At 43.8% G+C, this 17,500-nt stretch overlaps 1 protein-coding gene across 5 annotated transcripts in view; it reads right to left on the bottom strand.

Annotated features, from left to right (window-relative positions):
• Positions 1-1,664: 1,664 nt before the first annotated feature.
• The window catches only part of runx2b (RUNX family transcription factor 2b), a 42,052-nt gene continuing 26,216 nt past the window's right edge, over positions 1,665-17,500 (bottom strand). For 4 of the 5 annotated variants that reach the window (XM_005917741.3, XM_042219135.1, XM_042219136.1 and 1 more), the window contains 3 exons: positions 9,219-9,386; positions 7,535-7,696; positions 1,665-4,968 (listed from right to left, as the gene is read on the bottom strand). In XM_005917741.3, the coding sequence (XP_005917803.1) occupies positions 4,490-4,968; positions 7,535-7,696; positions 9,219-9,386 (809 nt within the window). In that variant the 3' untranslated portion in view covers positions 1,665-4,489. The remainder of the gene's footprint in view (positions 4,969-7,534; positions 7,697-9,218; positions 9,387-17,500) is intronic. The other variant, XM_042219137.1, reaches the window with a different exon arrangement.

Below are 17,500 nucleotides of genomic sequence, written 5' to 3'. Positions count from 1 at the left end.
CACAGTTATGGTTGTCACAGTTTGAAAATCTCAAGGATCAAGCAGTGGGTGGGTGTCGGTGGAGAGGTGTCAGTTACCATCACATCAAATTACTGACAGTTTTTATATATTTTATGGTGGGAGTGGGCTGAAGTCGGAGAAGATGGTCATCCTCTGAGACGTGACGGTGGTCGCTCCAAAACACTGAAGCCCAGATGACATCAGGTAACAGCGGTTCAGGGAGGTCAAAGGCTTCACGCTGGTTCTACAGCCCACACCGGAGAGCCCGTCAGCCTCAGTTTATCTTGGGACTAAATGAGAAATCAAGATGCACGCACACACACACACGCACACACATACAAACACACTCAACCCACAGCTCTGTTAGTGGAGACGGAAACATAGGAAGATATATACAGCTCTGTGAGTGGTATGAGGCCCTTGAGGATCACTTCCCGCCTGAGCTGCTCCTCTGAAACGTTTGTAGAGGTCACGTAAACAGTTTGTATTGGGCTGTCAGTTGTGTGTGTGTGTGTGTGTATATCTGTGTGTGCACAGTCCTTTGAGTGGAGTGGTTTTGTCTCCTCATAAACTCTTGTTTGTATTCCTGTCAGTTGATTGCATAATATAAGGAAGAAAATACAGTCTGAGCTGTGCTGCTGCAAAACTACTTACAACCTGGTATAAAAATCAAGCGCACATCATCGCTGGCATCATGTTCAACCACCAAAATTTAACAGGGACAAAAAGCTCTATTCCAACCCCTCTTTAAACGAGTCTGCCTCGGCGCTGCTGTCTCTCCCGTGCATGGAGGACATTATGCTAATTTCCCTGGGTGTCTGGGTCCCGCTGCTCCTCCAGAGTTCATTATGATAATTGCTAGACATGGCTGAGAACGCTGAGAATGTGAACCTGAAACCAGCAGGAGCTTTTTCCACGCAATCTATATTCAGGGAAATCCCGAGAATGTTCCCCAATCTGGATCATAAAAAAAACACATGGGGATGCTGTAGATCTCCGTCTCTGTTTCTTGTGTACGTGCACGCTTGGATTGGCTCTATTATGTCTTGGAATAATATAAAACAGCTTCCCCTGGTTCTCCCTGTCTCCATCTCTTGGGGTTTTCGCTTCACCTTTGAAATGCAGCCATGTCAGTTGTGCGCCGGCTGAGCGTGCAGTTAGGGACGGAGGTTCGACACCGCCTCAGGCCCGCGTCCAAAGACAATGTTGGTGCAGACGGAGCGGCAGACAAGAGATGACACGACCAACACGCTGCAGAGATCAGCGTGTTTCAGGGAGAGATCGAACCAGCAATGACTGCTAAGTGTGCACAGGCGATTAAGAGTAGACAGAGTGATGGCTTTTATTTTGAAATAGGTAGAGGAAACTGAATCCAATACCCAGAAAGTTAAGGCTCTTAAATTAAAGATCCTGTATAAGGAAATGCAATTACCTGGCTATGTTTTCCCACTCCAAGTTTCCTCATCACACGGCTGTAATTTTGTAACAGCAGTGGTTTCTAAAGTAAATGTGTGTATCTCAGAGTCAGATAAGCACAGGGAAGTCTTCTGGGGTCCCCATTGCACATGAACTGCATTATTATTGTTACTATTAAGGTGAAAGAAAAACTGATTTTGGTGGAGAAACAAGATGATTCTGACGGGTGGGTGGGTGGGGGGGGGAAGTAAGTTACAAAATTCCTATTTTATTCTTAAAATAAACAAAAATGTACAATCACAATGCCAATTTCACTCACTGTTGTCAGGTCTGTGTTTCCCTTAAAAAAACAAAACAAAACAAACAATCGAAAAACAAATTATGATCTTTATGAAACGTACCAGCAAAGTCTAACAGTCTCCATTAGATTGAGTTTCCTGACAAGTGTTCATGAGAAGGAGCATAACAATAGAAATAACGAGTAAACTTTACATAAGAGCAGGTACAATTCCTGGATATCATACATGTTGATCAATGAATAATACAAGTTTTTTTTTTAATGACAGTTTGTACGCAACATTAAAAAAAATAATAAAAAAAAAATGAACCTTTGTATTTTGAGGAACAGCAAAAAAACCCAAACAGAAGCAGATGAGGACAGGTTAGGGTGTCAGTGCTGCGTTTAGGTGTAAACAGTTTTTAAAAGATTTGTGAAGCAGATTAAATAAATTCCAACAGATGTGCATAGTATTTGGGAAAATGCTATAAAATCACAGCAATCTAAAAGGTTTTTGAATTTGTTTATTTATGTTACGCTCTAACAGCAAAAGTACTTTTCGTGCTGGGCTGAAGCTGCTGGAGAAATGTGTGTGTGTGTGTGTGTGTGTGTGTGTGTGTGTGAGTTGAGAAGATCCTCTGCAGAGTGTGCGTGCAAATCTTAAATGAAAAGCTTGAAGTCTGATCCTTGGACAGGGCCATGTTTTTCTCAGCTTTTAAAAATTGGGTTATTATATTACCTTCATGCACTCAGTATCATACTGTATGAAAGCAAGAAAAGAAATGCTTTTTTTTTTTTTTTTTTTAAACAAATGCCAACTGCCTTGTGAAATCAGATTAAACTCCAATATAAATGGCTTGTTTGGCCAAGTGTTATCCATTCTGTGTGTGTGTGTGAGACTCCAGTGGCGTTACATCTCCACTGAGGACCAAAACCACGAGCCCTGCTGGCAGCCCGCCGCAAGTGCTGCTAGAAATAAAACAAGAAATAAGTGCTTTATGAAATAAACATACACAAGTCTCCCATATTTTTTGGTTACCAGTTTGCTGCCAGCAGCTGAATCCAATCACCACTTTGTTGTTTTGTGTTTTTTGGTTGTTGTTTTGCACTTTTTCCCCTTAAACTTTAACACATTTTAAAATCTCGCACGGTAATTTTTAAACCCAGACCTCCCCTCATATCGAGCCCACAGAGAGATTTTAGATTTAGACCCTTATTGTTGACATTAGCCAATAAAGAGGGTAAAAATCAATTCGGTAAACCCAGAGTAAAAATTGGAAAATAAATAAAAGCCGAAAGGATCACCAGAGTCTCTTTTGTTTCTCTGCGATTTCCTTTTTAACCCAAAAGACAGAAAGCAAGAAAAAATACAAACCTGTGTGTGTGTGTGTGTGTGTGTGTGTGTGTGTCACACACTAAGACAGACTTTTTCAAAGCTATCTTTTACATAGGATATGAAAGCTATAATAGACTTGGCATGTCAGAGCTATAATCTTGACCGTGCTTTCAGCCAGGCTGGGTATGAAAAAAAAGAAATGCAGATATAGCAAATCTGTGGGATCAACCAAGGATTCTTCCAGTCCTGAGGAGTTCATGTATCACAAAATAAGTGATCCTTAAAGTCTGACCTGCCTCTTTTAAAGTGGGCCATTAGGCACAGTACCCACTGCAATCATCTTTGGGCTGGACGTCAATTCGTGTCTAAATGCACCATTTCTTATTTGGAAGAGAAAATGCATAAGTATCTGTGTGCATGTCAGACTAGACAGAGCAAAGAAATCAAGCAGAATTTCCCCAAACGGATAATTATTTTCCCCCATTGAAACTCTCTTTAATGGTATGTTGCCAAGAGGCACAATACGAGTTATTGCTCAATAAATACCAAAGGTTTAATTCCGAGCCAAATGTGTGTCAACGCCTCGCGAGGATGTGGGGCTCTGGATGTGTATAGCAGTTAAACTGAAAGTTACACCAGAAAAAAAAATGTTGCAATACTCTTTGGAAATTACATTTCATATTCAACACGATTTTAAATCTTTGGGTGCTACCAGAAAAACAAAAACAAAACGTACTTTCTTAAATTACCTATCAAAAAAAAAAAAAATCATTTTAACTTAGTCATATAGATGCATCAAAAATATTCAGATTACCTTTCTTTGACTCAAGTTTCAAATACAATACATAATTTATGGCTTTATAAGTTAAAACGAAGAAAACGCCTCAATCTACATCGTTTCACCCACAATATACAAGTTAAATTAATCGGTTTAAAGCAAAATTTACTGTCCACACCACTTAAAGTAACATATGCGTTACTCTTATTACTTGCTACTCAGTGCTTAACTTGCATCTTGATATTGTCGTAGTACAAAAAAAAAAAAAACACAAAAAAACATGCTCTGCAAAAAAAGCCTTAAAGAAATACAAACACTGTACAAAAGAGGCAGTCTTTAACAAATATCGTCGAAGCATCCCTTTAGCTTTGTGGAATAAGATAAAACTGAAATAATGTCTCATCCACTTGGGCCTAGTAAACCAAAACTGTCTTTTTCATTATTGCTTTGAAACTGACTCCCTTTGTAGCGCCACGGTCTAAACACATTCCAGGAGGACAAGTCCACACACGTTTGGTCTCTCTTGCTCTCTCCCTCTTTTTTAATCTCAACCTTAATTTCCAAAGGTAGAGACAGCTGATGTAAGCTCAAAAATCCCCTTTTTATTTAAAAAAAGAAAGAAAGAAAAGGTTTTGTGCTTTCAAACCATGACATCAGTTGACTTCTTATCTCTCTGCCTCCTTCAATATGGCCTCCAGACTGCTTCATCCATGCGGCCTCCGGGGTTGAGTACAGTTGGGGAGTTACTGTGGCTTCCGTCGCCGTCCACCCCTCCCTCTGTCTGGCTGGGCAGGTTAGGGTTCACCAGGGATGTGCCCGTGGAGGCGCTAGTGCAAGGCGGGATCATCCGGGACGGCGAGCGGTCCCCGCCGGGAACCATGGAAAACTGGTACGTGTTGGAGGACGTCCCGTAGTACAGATAGGGCGTGCTGCTGGTCTGGAAGGGTCCGCTCTGACTCTGGGTGGAGCCCGGGTACGGAGGGGGAAGGTAGGTGTGGTAGTGGGCGCTGCCCAGCGACATGGCTGAGGTGACGGGCGGGGTGTAGGTGAAGGTTGCCGGGTAGTGCATCCGAGGGCTGGAGAAACGGCTCTCTGTGAGGGAGGAGAGGCTCGGGAACTGGCGCTCGAACTGACCGGGGAATGGGCTCAGGTCAGAGGAACCTGAAAGGTGAAAACACAAAACGCACAAACACGTGAATTTCGTCGGTGTTTTATGACGTCGACAGGAAGGATTTATTACGGAACCTAAATAATCACACATCAGCTTGTCAGTTGTGATTGCGCTGAATGTGGTTTGGACTATTAAACCATTTAGCACTTTGTCTTGTAGAGTAATTGAATTTAACAAATACGTCTCTTGAGAAATTAAACAGCAGTAAACTGAATTGTCTATGAACCAATCTGAAGAAGCTAATAGATTTTGCGGGCACGGCTGCGGAGCAGCCTTCATCTATCAATATTAATAATGATATATCGATGAACTTCAGTCAGCTTTTTTTCCAGCTGCTGCTATTCGGTTTCCATGAAGTTACCAAACGCACATCAGCAAAGTCGCGTGCAAGCATGTTTACACCTTTGCATATTTATGTTCCTGTGAGTGTGTTGGTGCATGTTTATGTGCATCTGTGCAACTGTTTATGCATGCAAATATATCTGTGCGTGCGTGTGGGGGTGGTGGGGGGAGCTGTATGTGTGTGAATACTGTATGCACATAAAAAAAGAAGCAGTTGGGATGAATCAGGAGCTGCACATGTGGAAACACTTTGAGCAGAAACAGTTTCCATGAGATCCATAATGAGGCAGGGCTGAGCTCTGATGTGGCTCCTCTCCTCGCCTCCCATCGGCTCCAGCCTGTGTGTGTATGTATCCGTGTGAGTGTGTGTCCGTGCAAGCGCGCGCGGGAGGAGTGTGTGTGTGTGTGGGGAGGGGGGGATGAGAAGGAGCTGCTCCATCTCACCCTTCGTTCCTCTTTTCGCTTCATCCCTTTAAAAAATACCCAAAAAACCACTAACTGGCTGCGGCGAGCTTCGCGCTGGGCGAAGAGTTTAAGGAGAATAGGAGGTCCTCCCCTCCCCTCTCTCCCCGTCTCCCTCTCAGCGGTTTAGTCCAGCCATGGCGCTCTTATCATAAATCACCAGGCGTCTTCTGTGTCACCATGTCTGCTGCGAGAGGACAGGGGGTGGTGGGGAAGAGGAGGGGAGGTGGGCGCAGTGTTTATGTGCAGGGAGGGATTGCGAAGCCGGGTTTGTCGCTGCAGCGTCAGATAGCATATGCTGCTAATTAAGGCCTTTAAACTTCCTCTTTCCCCCCCGAGATCCGTTTGATTCTAATAGAAATAGTAGGCGATTGTCTCTCTGTTGCAGAGGGGCAGTGTGATCTCAGACGTGACCGGCGCTGTTCAATAAACCCCCTGCTTTTAACTTCAGGACCTATTTTTGTGCTCAAAGAGGCCCTGTGATGATGGGCCAGATCGAACTTTATCAGCCTAAATAAAACCAGAGTGTAAACGTCTGAATGTTTGGAAGGATGTTACAAAACTCGGGGGCGTTGCTTCCGAATGAGGTGTTTGACTTGACTGATGAACTTTTTTTGCAATCGCTTCTGAGCAAATGTAACATTTTGACACACGAGCCGGACCGCTTAAGGGAGGGCGGAACCCCGATACAGCATCCATATCAGCTTCTGCTCGTGCTCGTCGGTATGTTCTGCGGCTGGATACGGTTACACAGCCGCCTGGCGAGGTGTCAACATGATCTCTGGAGATCTGAGAGCCTTAGTCACATCGCTTAGGAGGCATTAAGCGCTTGAGGTGTGCGACTGGGTAAAAGTGGGGAGGCGAGTTTTTGCCCCCGTGTTGGTGCTCGCGCTTTGAGAACAAAGACCAACGCTCGCTAGATGAAAGCTGAAGTGAGCGACCAAACTAATCAAAGTTGACAAGGCAGCTGGCGGGATTTTAAACCCTTTCTAATGCAGAGTCACATGGCTGCATCGCTTAATCACTCACCCTCGCTCGGGGCACACACACACACACATGCACACAGAGGAGGGTGTAGTATGTTAGCACAAGGAAACAGAAACAAAAAGTAGTGTAGAAAAAAAACTGGTGGCAGTGAGTCAAACAGGTGTACAGGGCAGAAACTCGTCTGGCGGCGTGCAGGGATTTTAAAGGAGCTCTTACATTGGGGGAAAAACGGGGACAAATTGGAACACAGATGCTGCCGTTACTGCAAACAGACTGGCTAATGCAATTACCCAGAATGCCTTGAGAGAGTGGCACATCGCTGTAAAGACACTTTATTTGTCAGTCACGAGCCTGTTATTATCCCTGGGCCTGTTATTACCCATGCTCCTCTGGGATCAAAGGCTCTGAGCTTGGAAAAAAAAAAGAAAAAAAGAAAAAGGAAACAATAGTTGTTTTTTTTCCCTCGACTGTTTGAAAAACATCAAGCAAAGCGTTCTCTGGAGAGATGGTTGGACAATATGGCCTCATTCCTCACGTTCGCCTGAGAATGAGCTTGCTTTGCTGAATTATTCTCTCTTAAATAGTAGCTCATAGTTTTTTCTCCCCTCTTTGTATACGTTTCTGCTTTTCACAGTGTGAAAGTGCGTGTGTGCCTGTCTCTCCACCCCTACCCCCTCTTTCTCGCTGTAAGAAAAATGCTGCAAACTTGTTGTAAAATGTTGTAAACTAAATTACTTGTAGCAGATTAAATGACCCTGACAGTACCTGGCAATCGTCTAGGCACGTCACTGATGGCAGGCAGACCTGTGGCTCGGCTGGAGGAGAGGGGGGTGGTGGAGTGGACCGAGGGGGACGCCATGGGACTCAGGTAGGACGGATACGTCTGTTCGTACGACCAGGGAGGAGAGGACTGGGACTGACGAGGGTCTGAAGGGGAGAAACGGAGGGAGAGAGGACAGAAATGGAAGTGGGAAAGAGGGGGGAAGATTACAGAAAGACGTATAAAGAAAACACAAGACAGGAAAAGAAAGGAAGAACGAAAGAATTACCACTGGCCCACAAGCTTGTTCAAATATTCAGATTTTTTTTGGGAGGGGGGGCGGGAAGGTTGGCAACAATAACACAACGAGCTGTGGACTTGATCCGTCGCTATGCTTCTCCGCGCCTGTGTTTAGGGTTAAATATCACTCGGGCATGTTATGCAACATTTTTTAATAATAAGACTTCTAATGTTTACCTTTTAGAGAGAAGATCTTCCTGTTTGCCTTGTAAAACTGTGTGCTCGCAGCTGAGGCACAGAGAGCCTCGCTGGCACTCAGCCACGGTGTAAACACACCGGCAGACAACCACAACACTTTATCATTGTGTCTGTGCGGCAACAAGGACTCAGAATGGAAGCTGATTGAGACAGAAAGTATATGTGTGCGCGTGTTTATGTGTGCATGACAAAACTAAACTATTTGATTGTTTCACTGTTTTTGTCAGATCACAGAAGGTGAGGAGGCATGCCAAAAAACCCAAAGAAACCAAACAATCTTATCAATCAAGCAGCACCTGTTTGGCAGTTAGCTCGCGTGCTACTTTCAGTCCAGTGTACAATTGTCACCCCCGCACTGCTTTGCTGCGAAACCGTGCCCTCAACGATCCATCGAGTCGCAACACAAAACCGTGACAGAGATTAACTAAGAGCTAAATGACGACGTGTGACGTGCCTCCAGAGATTTGGGTGATCGGGTAGCAGCCATCCCAAACCGTGAGAGATTTTGTTACCTTCTAAGATTGATAGAGTGATGGAGCAGAGAAAGACAGATGATCTCAGAGGCACCGTGCTTGGTGTTTTGTGGCTCAGGATGTGTCTGAGGCTCCAATTGGGGTTTAATATTTCACCTTACATACAGTAAACGGTGCTCGGTTTGTGACTCAGCCCGCCTGTCCAGAAAAAGCATGGCACGTGTTGGACACGCGCCTATTCCATGCGTCAACTTGGTTATACTTTCTTGGAAGGGAAGCGATGTGAAAAACGTCAAATTTTAAAAATAAAAATGCCCGCTAACTCCTTTAAAACCTTCCTTTCCTTGTGTGCATCCACAGTTCAAAGCATGTGTGTCTGTGTGAGGATTTCTTCACACGTGAAAATATGAAGACTTAATACAATTTGGAATTTTGGCAACTCAATTTTGCAGGATGACAGCAGAGTATGATCATATCATGTTCAGCACAAGGAGGCTTTTGGTATCCTAGATGACACATACACACACAAAGCTTGGGCAACAGCAAAATATTTGTATTTGAAACTTATAACAAGGAACTATAAAATCGCAGAAGTTTAAGATCAGATACGGAACAGCATGCTAAGAGATTCTGTGCATGCACACTTCCTGGACGCTTCCAACGCCTGGATTCTCCATCAACACCAGGAGGTTTGTATTAGCTGTCCTTGGCGGCTCACCTGTTATCTGCGTCTGTCCCTGTGGGTTGAAGGAGTTGGCCGCCGTGTTGAGAGCTGGCCGGGGAGCTTGTGTCGGAACCGCGACCCTCACCCTCATCCTCTCTAGCTCGCTGAGGCGGTCGGAGAACAGACCAGTTTTGGGAGGATCCTCGAGCTTCTGACGATGCCCTGCAGACACAGAAAAACAAAACAAAGCACTGTTATATTGACGGGACGCAGGCAGTAGCGAAACACCCATTTAAACACTGACTGTAAGTGCTCCGATGTTGCCAGCAAAGAATATTTTTATCACTGTGAAAGAAAAGTTCTGGGCAACGTTCAACTCTTAGGTTGTTTGCTGCTCCTGAACCTTAGAGGCTCACTTAAGTAACAAAGTCATAGGCAAATTCCTTGGATCTTTTTGAATGGGAATAAAAAGAGATGTTCTGATGTATGTTAATTTTTAACCTGAGGCTTCTTCCACTAGTAAACACAAGCTCTCACGCCATTGCCCCATTATCCCCACATGAGTCATAACCTATGCCAAATATATTATGCATTTTCTCTTCCTGCATTCCTTTACCAATAATTTTACACCCTTTATATCCCCGATTCTATTCCACTCTCTCAGCCTGGTAACTCTACACTCCTCCAACATACAAACACATATGCACGCTGCTAACACATACAATTTAGGTTGTACACAAATGCAAGATGATGTCTGAGCCTGTCTTAGCAGTCCGTTTGGCCTTGTAGTGGGAACCAGTGCAAAACCTGCCCAGGGCCCACAGGTGTAGATTATAGTTTAGTAAAGGTGGGGTAGAAAGAGAGGCCTGGACGCACACACACACACACACACACACACACACACACACACACACACACACACACACACACACACACACACACACAGAGAGTTCTCTTTAACACCGACACAGTCCTGTGTCAGTGTGTCTGTCTGGTCTTGCACTAGTTCTCCTGTAAAGGCGGTAAAGTAAATATCAAACAGAGTAGAAACTCCTGCTGTGCTTGGCAGGGCTCCAGCTGGCTCAGGCAGAAACAGCGCGCTACTTCAGAATCCTGCCTAACCTGACTGCTGCCTGAGCTGGGAACAAAGGCCTGCCAATACTCTTATAACACCGGGTGGGTGCACAGGAGAGGGCGAACAAAAAAGAGCTTTAAAAAGAATCATCACTAAGGCATCATTAGAGAGATCAAAGAAAAATAAGAGCTGCCCCGCAGCCTAACTATGTGTACCGATGACATCCCAGCTGAGGGGCTCCGCTGCATGTCGTATCCATCTTTCCTGTTTGTGCTGATTATCTAAGTTTGTCGTTTTGTATTTATTCAACTAAGACAGAAATTCTTTTAGAAACCGCCCATAACAGTCGAACATTTTTCCACTACTGCAACAAAGCATTATTTCAGCCTCAGTTATGCTGCTACAAACCATGTGACTCTCTCACAACAAATTAATTTACTCTGGAACAACTGCTTGGAACTTTAATACCAAACAGTGGTGCAATGAAATTGAGACTTGAGAATGGCGGCAGAGAAAAAAAAAGAAGGCAGCCAGTGACAGTCAGACAGACCATGATTTTTATTACAATGACGTTACCGGACTGGCATCATCCAGCTCAAAATAAATAGACAATCTCATCATCGGTCTCCTCTAGCTGCTCTGGAAAGGAGAATAATAGCGGCTACTAAAAGACCTCAGCTTATTGAAGACTTTATAACATAATTCAAGCCCATATTTCATTAATAATATTTCCCCATCGTTCCTGCAGATAATTTGTGCCTCTCGCTGGCATTCCTCGTCTCTCTGTGCAAGCTGCGCCCAGTCAATCATAGCGTTTCCATTTTCAACAGACCCAGTTTCTATTCTAAAAAAGCCTCGGGACACAGAGCAGGCTTTGTGCACAGCCTGTTTCCTAGTGATGGGAATAAATAGCAATGGGAGACCATAGGGGGATGATGGGAGACAGAGGGGGACAGGCGCGAGCAGGGAGGCAACGCCGGCGAGGGAGAGACCCTGATGACCAGTAAATTAAGAGCTCTGGGCTGGTTAGGCGACGCAGGTTCTGTGAGGAGTGCTGAATGGTGAAACAGTTAGGGAGACTTTAGGATTTCAACATATTTGTTGACGATCCTAAAATATAGACAGATGTTTAAGAAGATAAAAATTATACTGACACGACATACAACAAGCTAACTTCACTTCTGTTACAGTTTCATTCAGCTTCCATCCTCAGCCACTGTAAATGTCAACAAATCTATGGATGACACTCCGTTTTAAAGGAAGCCTTTGTATTTTTTCCTCCTATAGGAATGCTGCATGTCAACCACCACATTAAGGTCCAATTTACACTCCAACCAGCCAGACCTCAAGTCCATTAGTTTAGCAGGCCTTGACAGTAAATACAGTTTTTCATGAGTTAATTACACCTTTTAGAGGACAACTGTTGCCAAACACAAGATGTCTCAGCTGTTTTATCGGAACCCTAGCAGGGCGGAGGAATGAGCCGGGGGTATTTAAAGGAGCGGGAAAGGCGGATGATTTCACTGCCGTAGGGAAAGTCCCTGAGATTCCCATCATCCCTGTGAAAACAGCGGAGATTTTCGATAGCGCCTGCCACTTCCCTGCCCAGCCAGCGCCCGGAAACATGGACAGATTCAGACCAGATGTGAACAACTCGCACACACACGGAAACACCAGAAACGCAGAAAAAACAAAAGGATGTATGGATACACACTCCTACTGCATGCGCAATCATGCGTGTTTGCACTCAGCCACTACACACTTAGTCACACACACAAACTAAGATTTAGAATGATTAGATAACACCTCTATAGATAGTATCTCAACTCGCACGGTTGCACGCTGATCCTAGGATAGTATTATTTCAGCCGTTCCAGAGAAATAAGTCTGGATCCAGCTCACCCCTGCTGATCTGATAACAGTTAGTAAGAGCAAGTAGGCAAACACAATATAAGTCTTCCATAATTAATGGCAGCATTAGATTGAATCTGAGCCTGAGCACAGAGATCTTTGACTAATGGTTGGCTGTTATTTCCTGGCTGGGAATATCCCTCAAATACCGTATACATTTCTTTTAGCCGGATAGCGGTTTGTGTAGGGATTTTGCATCGTGTGGTGTATCAATGTCCTTTTAAAAAAGCTTCAGGAGCTTCAATAGTTAAAATATTAGAAAAGTTTGAAGAATTTTGTGCCTTTTTTATGAATTTTTATAGCAAATGTATGTACACATGAAATTACAGGCAGACAGCAAAGCTTATCAAACACAGGACACTGGTGAAACAGCTATGCTAGGCTAAGCTAAGCTAAGCTAGGCTGCGTGCAGTGTTAACGAATTTTGTACAGATTAAAAAAACAAGATATAATATAATAATTAGTGCATGCAGGAGGTGGTGACAGTCACAGGTCTTTATGCTTATCTTAGATAATGTCTCCAAGCTAGAGACAGATTTTATTGATGTGCCAGTTCAGTCTCTGCTAATTAGCGCACCCCAGCTCTTCTCATATCTGGCTGGCGTTATGGCCGGGTTGCTATTATGACAGCCCTCGATATGATTCAGCTACTCTTCATCGCATCCTCAGATGTGGGTGGCTCCGTCTGACAGGATGACAGGAGGCCCAATCTAAACAGAACCAGCAGATCTGCTCTGCTGCAATGGTAAACTCACCGACGCAGCAAAGCAGAACAAACACTACCTACAGTAGCTGCAGTCTAAACAGGGGACCTGGTGTTTTTCCCCCCATAAATTAAAACATTTTACAGCAAAGAATCTTAACTAAATCTAATTCCATGGTGTAATCTGTAAAAAAAAAATAAGTGTGGGAGATGTTATTGTTTTCCCCCCATAAAAACAATCCAGTAACCATTGTGGTCCTATATACTTTAAAGCCTGTTAGAGCAGGCTGGTTATTGAGTTATTGCTTTCACTGTAATGTTTGCAGAATAATTATAAACCTTAGCCAAACAAGTTCAGAGCTTAGACATATTACCACAGCATTAACAAGAATACTGTAACAGATTACTGTTATGAACTTTTGGATTTGAGAGTTAATAAAAATGTGAAAATGACTTGACTAGAGCTTCAGGTTCTAACCTGTGAATGATGGTTAGGACCCCTGCTGAATAGTTAGTAGGCCACAACCGCTACACCAAAGCCATCAAATTGTGCGCTTAACATAACTGTCGCAGACAGCAGCTCCAGTACAATTCAACAAGTCAAAAGAAGAAGCTGCAGGACACACCTTTGTAGGGAATTCAGATGTCAGCAATGAGGCAAATATTTGACACGCAGTAGGAGTATTTCAAGGATGTTTCTGCGAGTCACCGGACTCTCTGAATCAAGTTCACTTCTCTTTTATTTAGCTAATTGTAGTTTTACACTCTGAAACAGTGGTGGTTTCTGGCTTTATGAAAAGTAGAAACTGAACTGACCTGGGTCATCCTTCAACAATCATATCTGGATAAAATTCTTTCCCTAGCAGCGGCAGGGTCATATAGACCAGAGGGGGGAGGATCCTCCCATCCTCCCAGCTTAAATCTGTTGGAAACACTGAGAATAGTTGGAAAATAAGAGTCTACAAGTGAGTCAGGTGTGAGTCTGCAATGAGCTGATATTATTGCGTAATGCACAGCTGTCTGAAAAACTTGCTAGCACCGTTTGAAGTAATTGATAAGCAAAGAGGCATGCAATTTCAATGGACTGGACATTTTGAACTGATCCCAGATTACCATCATTACTCCTGGCTTTAGCCTACGCCCGAGGCTGGAATCGACTGTCATTGCCTATCAAGAAGTGTATTTTTAGAACGCTGATCTGTTCATTTAAAGCTCCTCCTCCTCCTCAAACTTATCAAGTTTCAAGTGTCACCACAGAAACATCAGTGGGAAATTCTCCTACCTCAAGCCTGACTAAGTAAAATCTGAGGAAAATGCAGAGCAACAGAAAATCCTGAATAAATGGAATAATTTATATATTTGGTGTCACATCGTGCCCTCTAAGCCCTTCAGTCTGGTTTATGATCACCAGGAGAGCCTGGATGAATGTATCACTGGGGCTGATTCAGACCCCCCACCTCTCCCCCAATACTCATGGAGCCTGGGTTGAATCAGCCCGTCTGTGTTTGTGTGTGTCAGTCATCTCACGGTGGAACAGTAAACTGGATGAATGAATACGCTGGTTCCATATTTCACTTTTTTATTTGGAGCTTTCACAGTGGCCATGTTGTTTTTGTGAGTGGTCAGAAACAATGAATTATTTCACGTTGCAATCTGAAGCTGGCAAAGCGTGGCTTAGTGGGTGACAGCCAAACGCACGTCTACCATGGGGGTCTGGTATAAAGGGAGACGAGGTGGGGAGAAGAGAAAAAGAAGAGAGAATAAAAACAGAACTGAAGGGGGGAAAAGAGGGAAACGATGATGAGGTGAAAAAAGAGAGGAGAGAGGAGGTGTAGGAGACGAGGCAGCGAGCAAAGGAGTGAAGGAGAAAGAGGGAAAGGGGGAGCCAGGCTGTCGTGGAGCGCTGCCAGCCGTCTGTGTGGTCCATGCGTTCCAGCCCGGAGGAAGCTAGCCAGGCAAGGGAAGGGCACACACACACACGCGCACACACAAAATTCCCAAAGGCGATACATTTATTGAATGCAAACACACTTTATACACATTTGTACAATACTGTACAAAGTTTAAAGAGCACCAGCGCGCACACACACACCACCCACCAAACGCACACACACACAGAGTTTAGCTCATGTGTGGCTTTCAGACAGGCTCCTTCTGCACCTCTCTGCTCGCATTAATGTCTTTTGATTCAGAACAGGGGAGAACAAATCCATCTGAGATGTTTTTGTCGCATCTCGGGGCCAAACAAACCCAGACTCTGTCTCGTTATCTTTATATCTCCTTATGATTCACTTCTGCCTCCCTTTCTCGCTCTCCATTCTTCTGTTGTCTTCTTTGTCTCTCCCTCCCACTGGATTATTTTGTTCTTTAGACGCCTTGGCACGTCTTCAAGGGACTTCATAAGACATTCAAGTGACTGGCCGCCTCTAGAAAAGCCTGAAGTATTTCTTTTCTTTTTTCCCTCTGCCCTTTTCCCCACCTTCCTACTCTGTTCATCGTTCATTTCATTGCCTTTTTTTCCCTCCTGATGTTTGGATGACTTTTATTTGTTCAGCTACCATTGTAAAAGCTGTTTCAAGTGTGGCTGTAGCCGATAGGTGAATCTTCTGAAATCCTCTTTAATTACTTGGATGATGAACAAAAGAACACTGCTTCAGTTACTGCTTAAGGCAGTAACTGAAAGGGTACAATAATCCAGACACGTAGAGGGCTTCATTCCTGAACATAATTCAAGGATATTAAATGGTATCTGTCTGACATCATTTGAATTTAACGGTTTAATGCAAATGGCACTTTAGCACTTACTGTACAAGCCCCTGCAATGGCATTTGTAGGTGTGTAATATATAAATGTTTGGAGGCATTTTTTTGTATCATTATATCCAACAGTAGGCACTACATTTTGCGTATTAACCCAGCTGAGAGTGTGCCAGACAAGAACCAATCACAGAGAAGCTCACAACACAGCAATATTGACACAAGCTGCCCACAGGAATCACAATAAGGTGATAAAGAAAAGAAACCACTAAAAATGAAAGAGCAGCAAATCTGTGTCAGAGTGTGTCTGCGATCGGTTTATTTTCAGTTTTAATAAAGTGTCAGTTCATTTTATTACAAAATAGCAACTCTTTTGTTGGCTGTTATTTTCTCCGTGTTCTTTACTGTAAATTAAGTATCACTCATTCAGTTTAAACTCATTAATTTAATAAGCTCCACAACAAAAGCTCACCAAGTAGTAACACTGCTAATTAAGTGACATGTTTTTGTTTCTCTATCAATCATGCACCACTCCTAATGCCAAAGTCCTGAGTCATCTTTTTCCAGCTAAACTGAAACGTACGAGGTTTTAATGAAAATTATCTTGTTCAAGAGAAATAATCTAATTATATATATTAGAGTAAGCAGCGTTTTATTCTGGATATTCCTAATCCAGATTTGTGAAAACAATGATGGAACTTTTGCCGTGAGGACTCCCCAGCTTTGGAATTCCTGGTTAGGAAAGCCAGCGTTGATTTTCCTGTTTTGGGGGTACATATATATATTTGTAAAAATGTTTTTTAAAATCATTTATTTCATAATATTATTGAAAATATGCACACACTCTTGTCTTCAGTTTTACTCTTCAAAGCACCAAGTAGCTGCAAGTTAAGTTATTATCATCAAGTACATAGAGAAGCATAACTCCATATGGAAGTATTGTGCATCTAAGTGTGTGTGAGAGTGTGTGTGTGTTGCACGAGTTTGGCTTGGCAGACAGGTCTCCTGAACCACTAATATTGTCTGCAGGCTTGTAAGTACCATGGCTTCTTCACCAGACTTGTTAACACCCTGACCAAACCTGAACCAAAACACGACCCCGTCCCCATGCCCAGAACCCCCGAGACCATACGGCTTCAAACCCCATAGTGCAGAGACGGGCCTGACCGCTAACCTCCACTGCTGACACACAACATTCGCGCACACACGCGTCACACACACCAAGTTATGAGAAATAACCACCGTGTTACGCCACAGCAAGACACAGTATGTGTAATGCCACAATGGTTTTTGTCACCCTCTGTGCTTGTCTGTCATCAATTAACTATAATGAGAATAGTGGGTTTGGACAGAAAGGCTTGTATATTGCGTTAATACGGCTCGGCTATTATCACTCAGGAAGTTTGTCTCAGCTGGCCACAGCCACCGTCAGGAGCAGCTGAAAGGAGACAGAACCACCTATAAAAGCATATTGGTTTAAACAACCACTCCCTGTCTATTAGCTCAAAATGACATTTAATGAGACCTATTAGCTCTGCTCCAAATCAGCACTGTGGCTACACTAGACTAATGACACCAATAACACACATTCTGCAAACCATGTCATGTGGGGGCACACCAGCAGACACAGGCGCTGCGAGAAACGCACGTGAGCAAACGGATACGCACATCTGCATGTGAGAGCACACACGGGCGCATGTATACACACAGTCGATGAGTCGTCTGTGCGGTGGCAAACCACAGGTTAACCAAGAGCTGTCAAGCGATTAAGCACAATACGAGCCACAAAAACCAAGTTAGCCTCCCGCTAATGACACAGTGGCCAGAGGGACCTGACTAACCACTTACCATACACACACACACACACACACACACACACACACACACACAC

Source organism: Haplochromis burtoni, unplaced genomic scaffold (assembly GCF_018398535.1).
Source record: "Haplochromis burtoni strain Fernald_Lab_line unplaced genomic scaffold, NCSU_Asbu1 Contig_28, whole genome shotgun sequence".
Lineage (NCBI taxonomy): Eukaryota > Metazoa > Chordata > Actinopteri > Cichliformes > Cichlidae > Haplochromis > Haplochromis burtoni.
The sequence above is the reverse complement of the archived record's forward strand: the minus strand, read 5'-3'. Positions and strand labels throughout refer to the sequence as shown.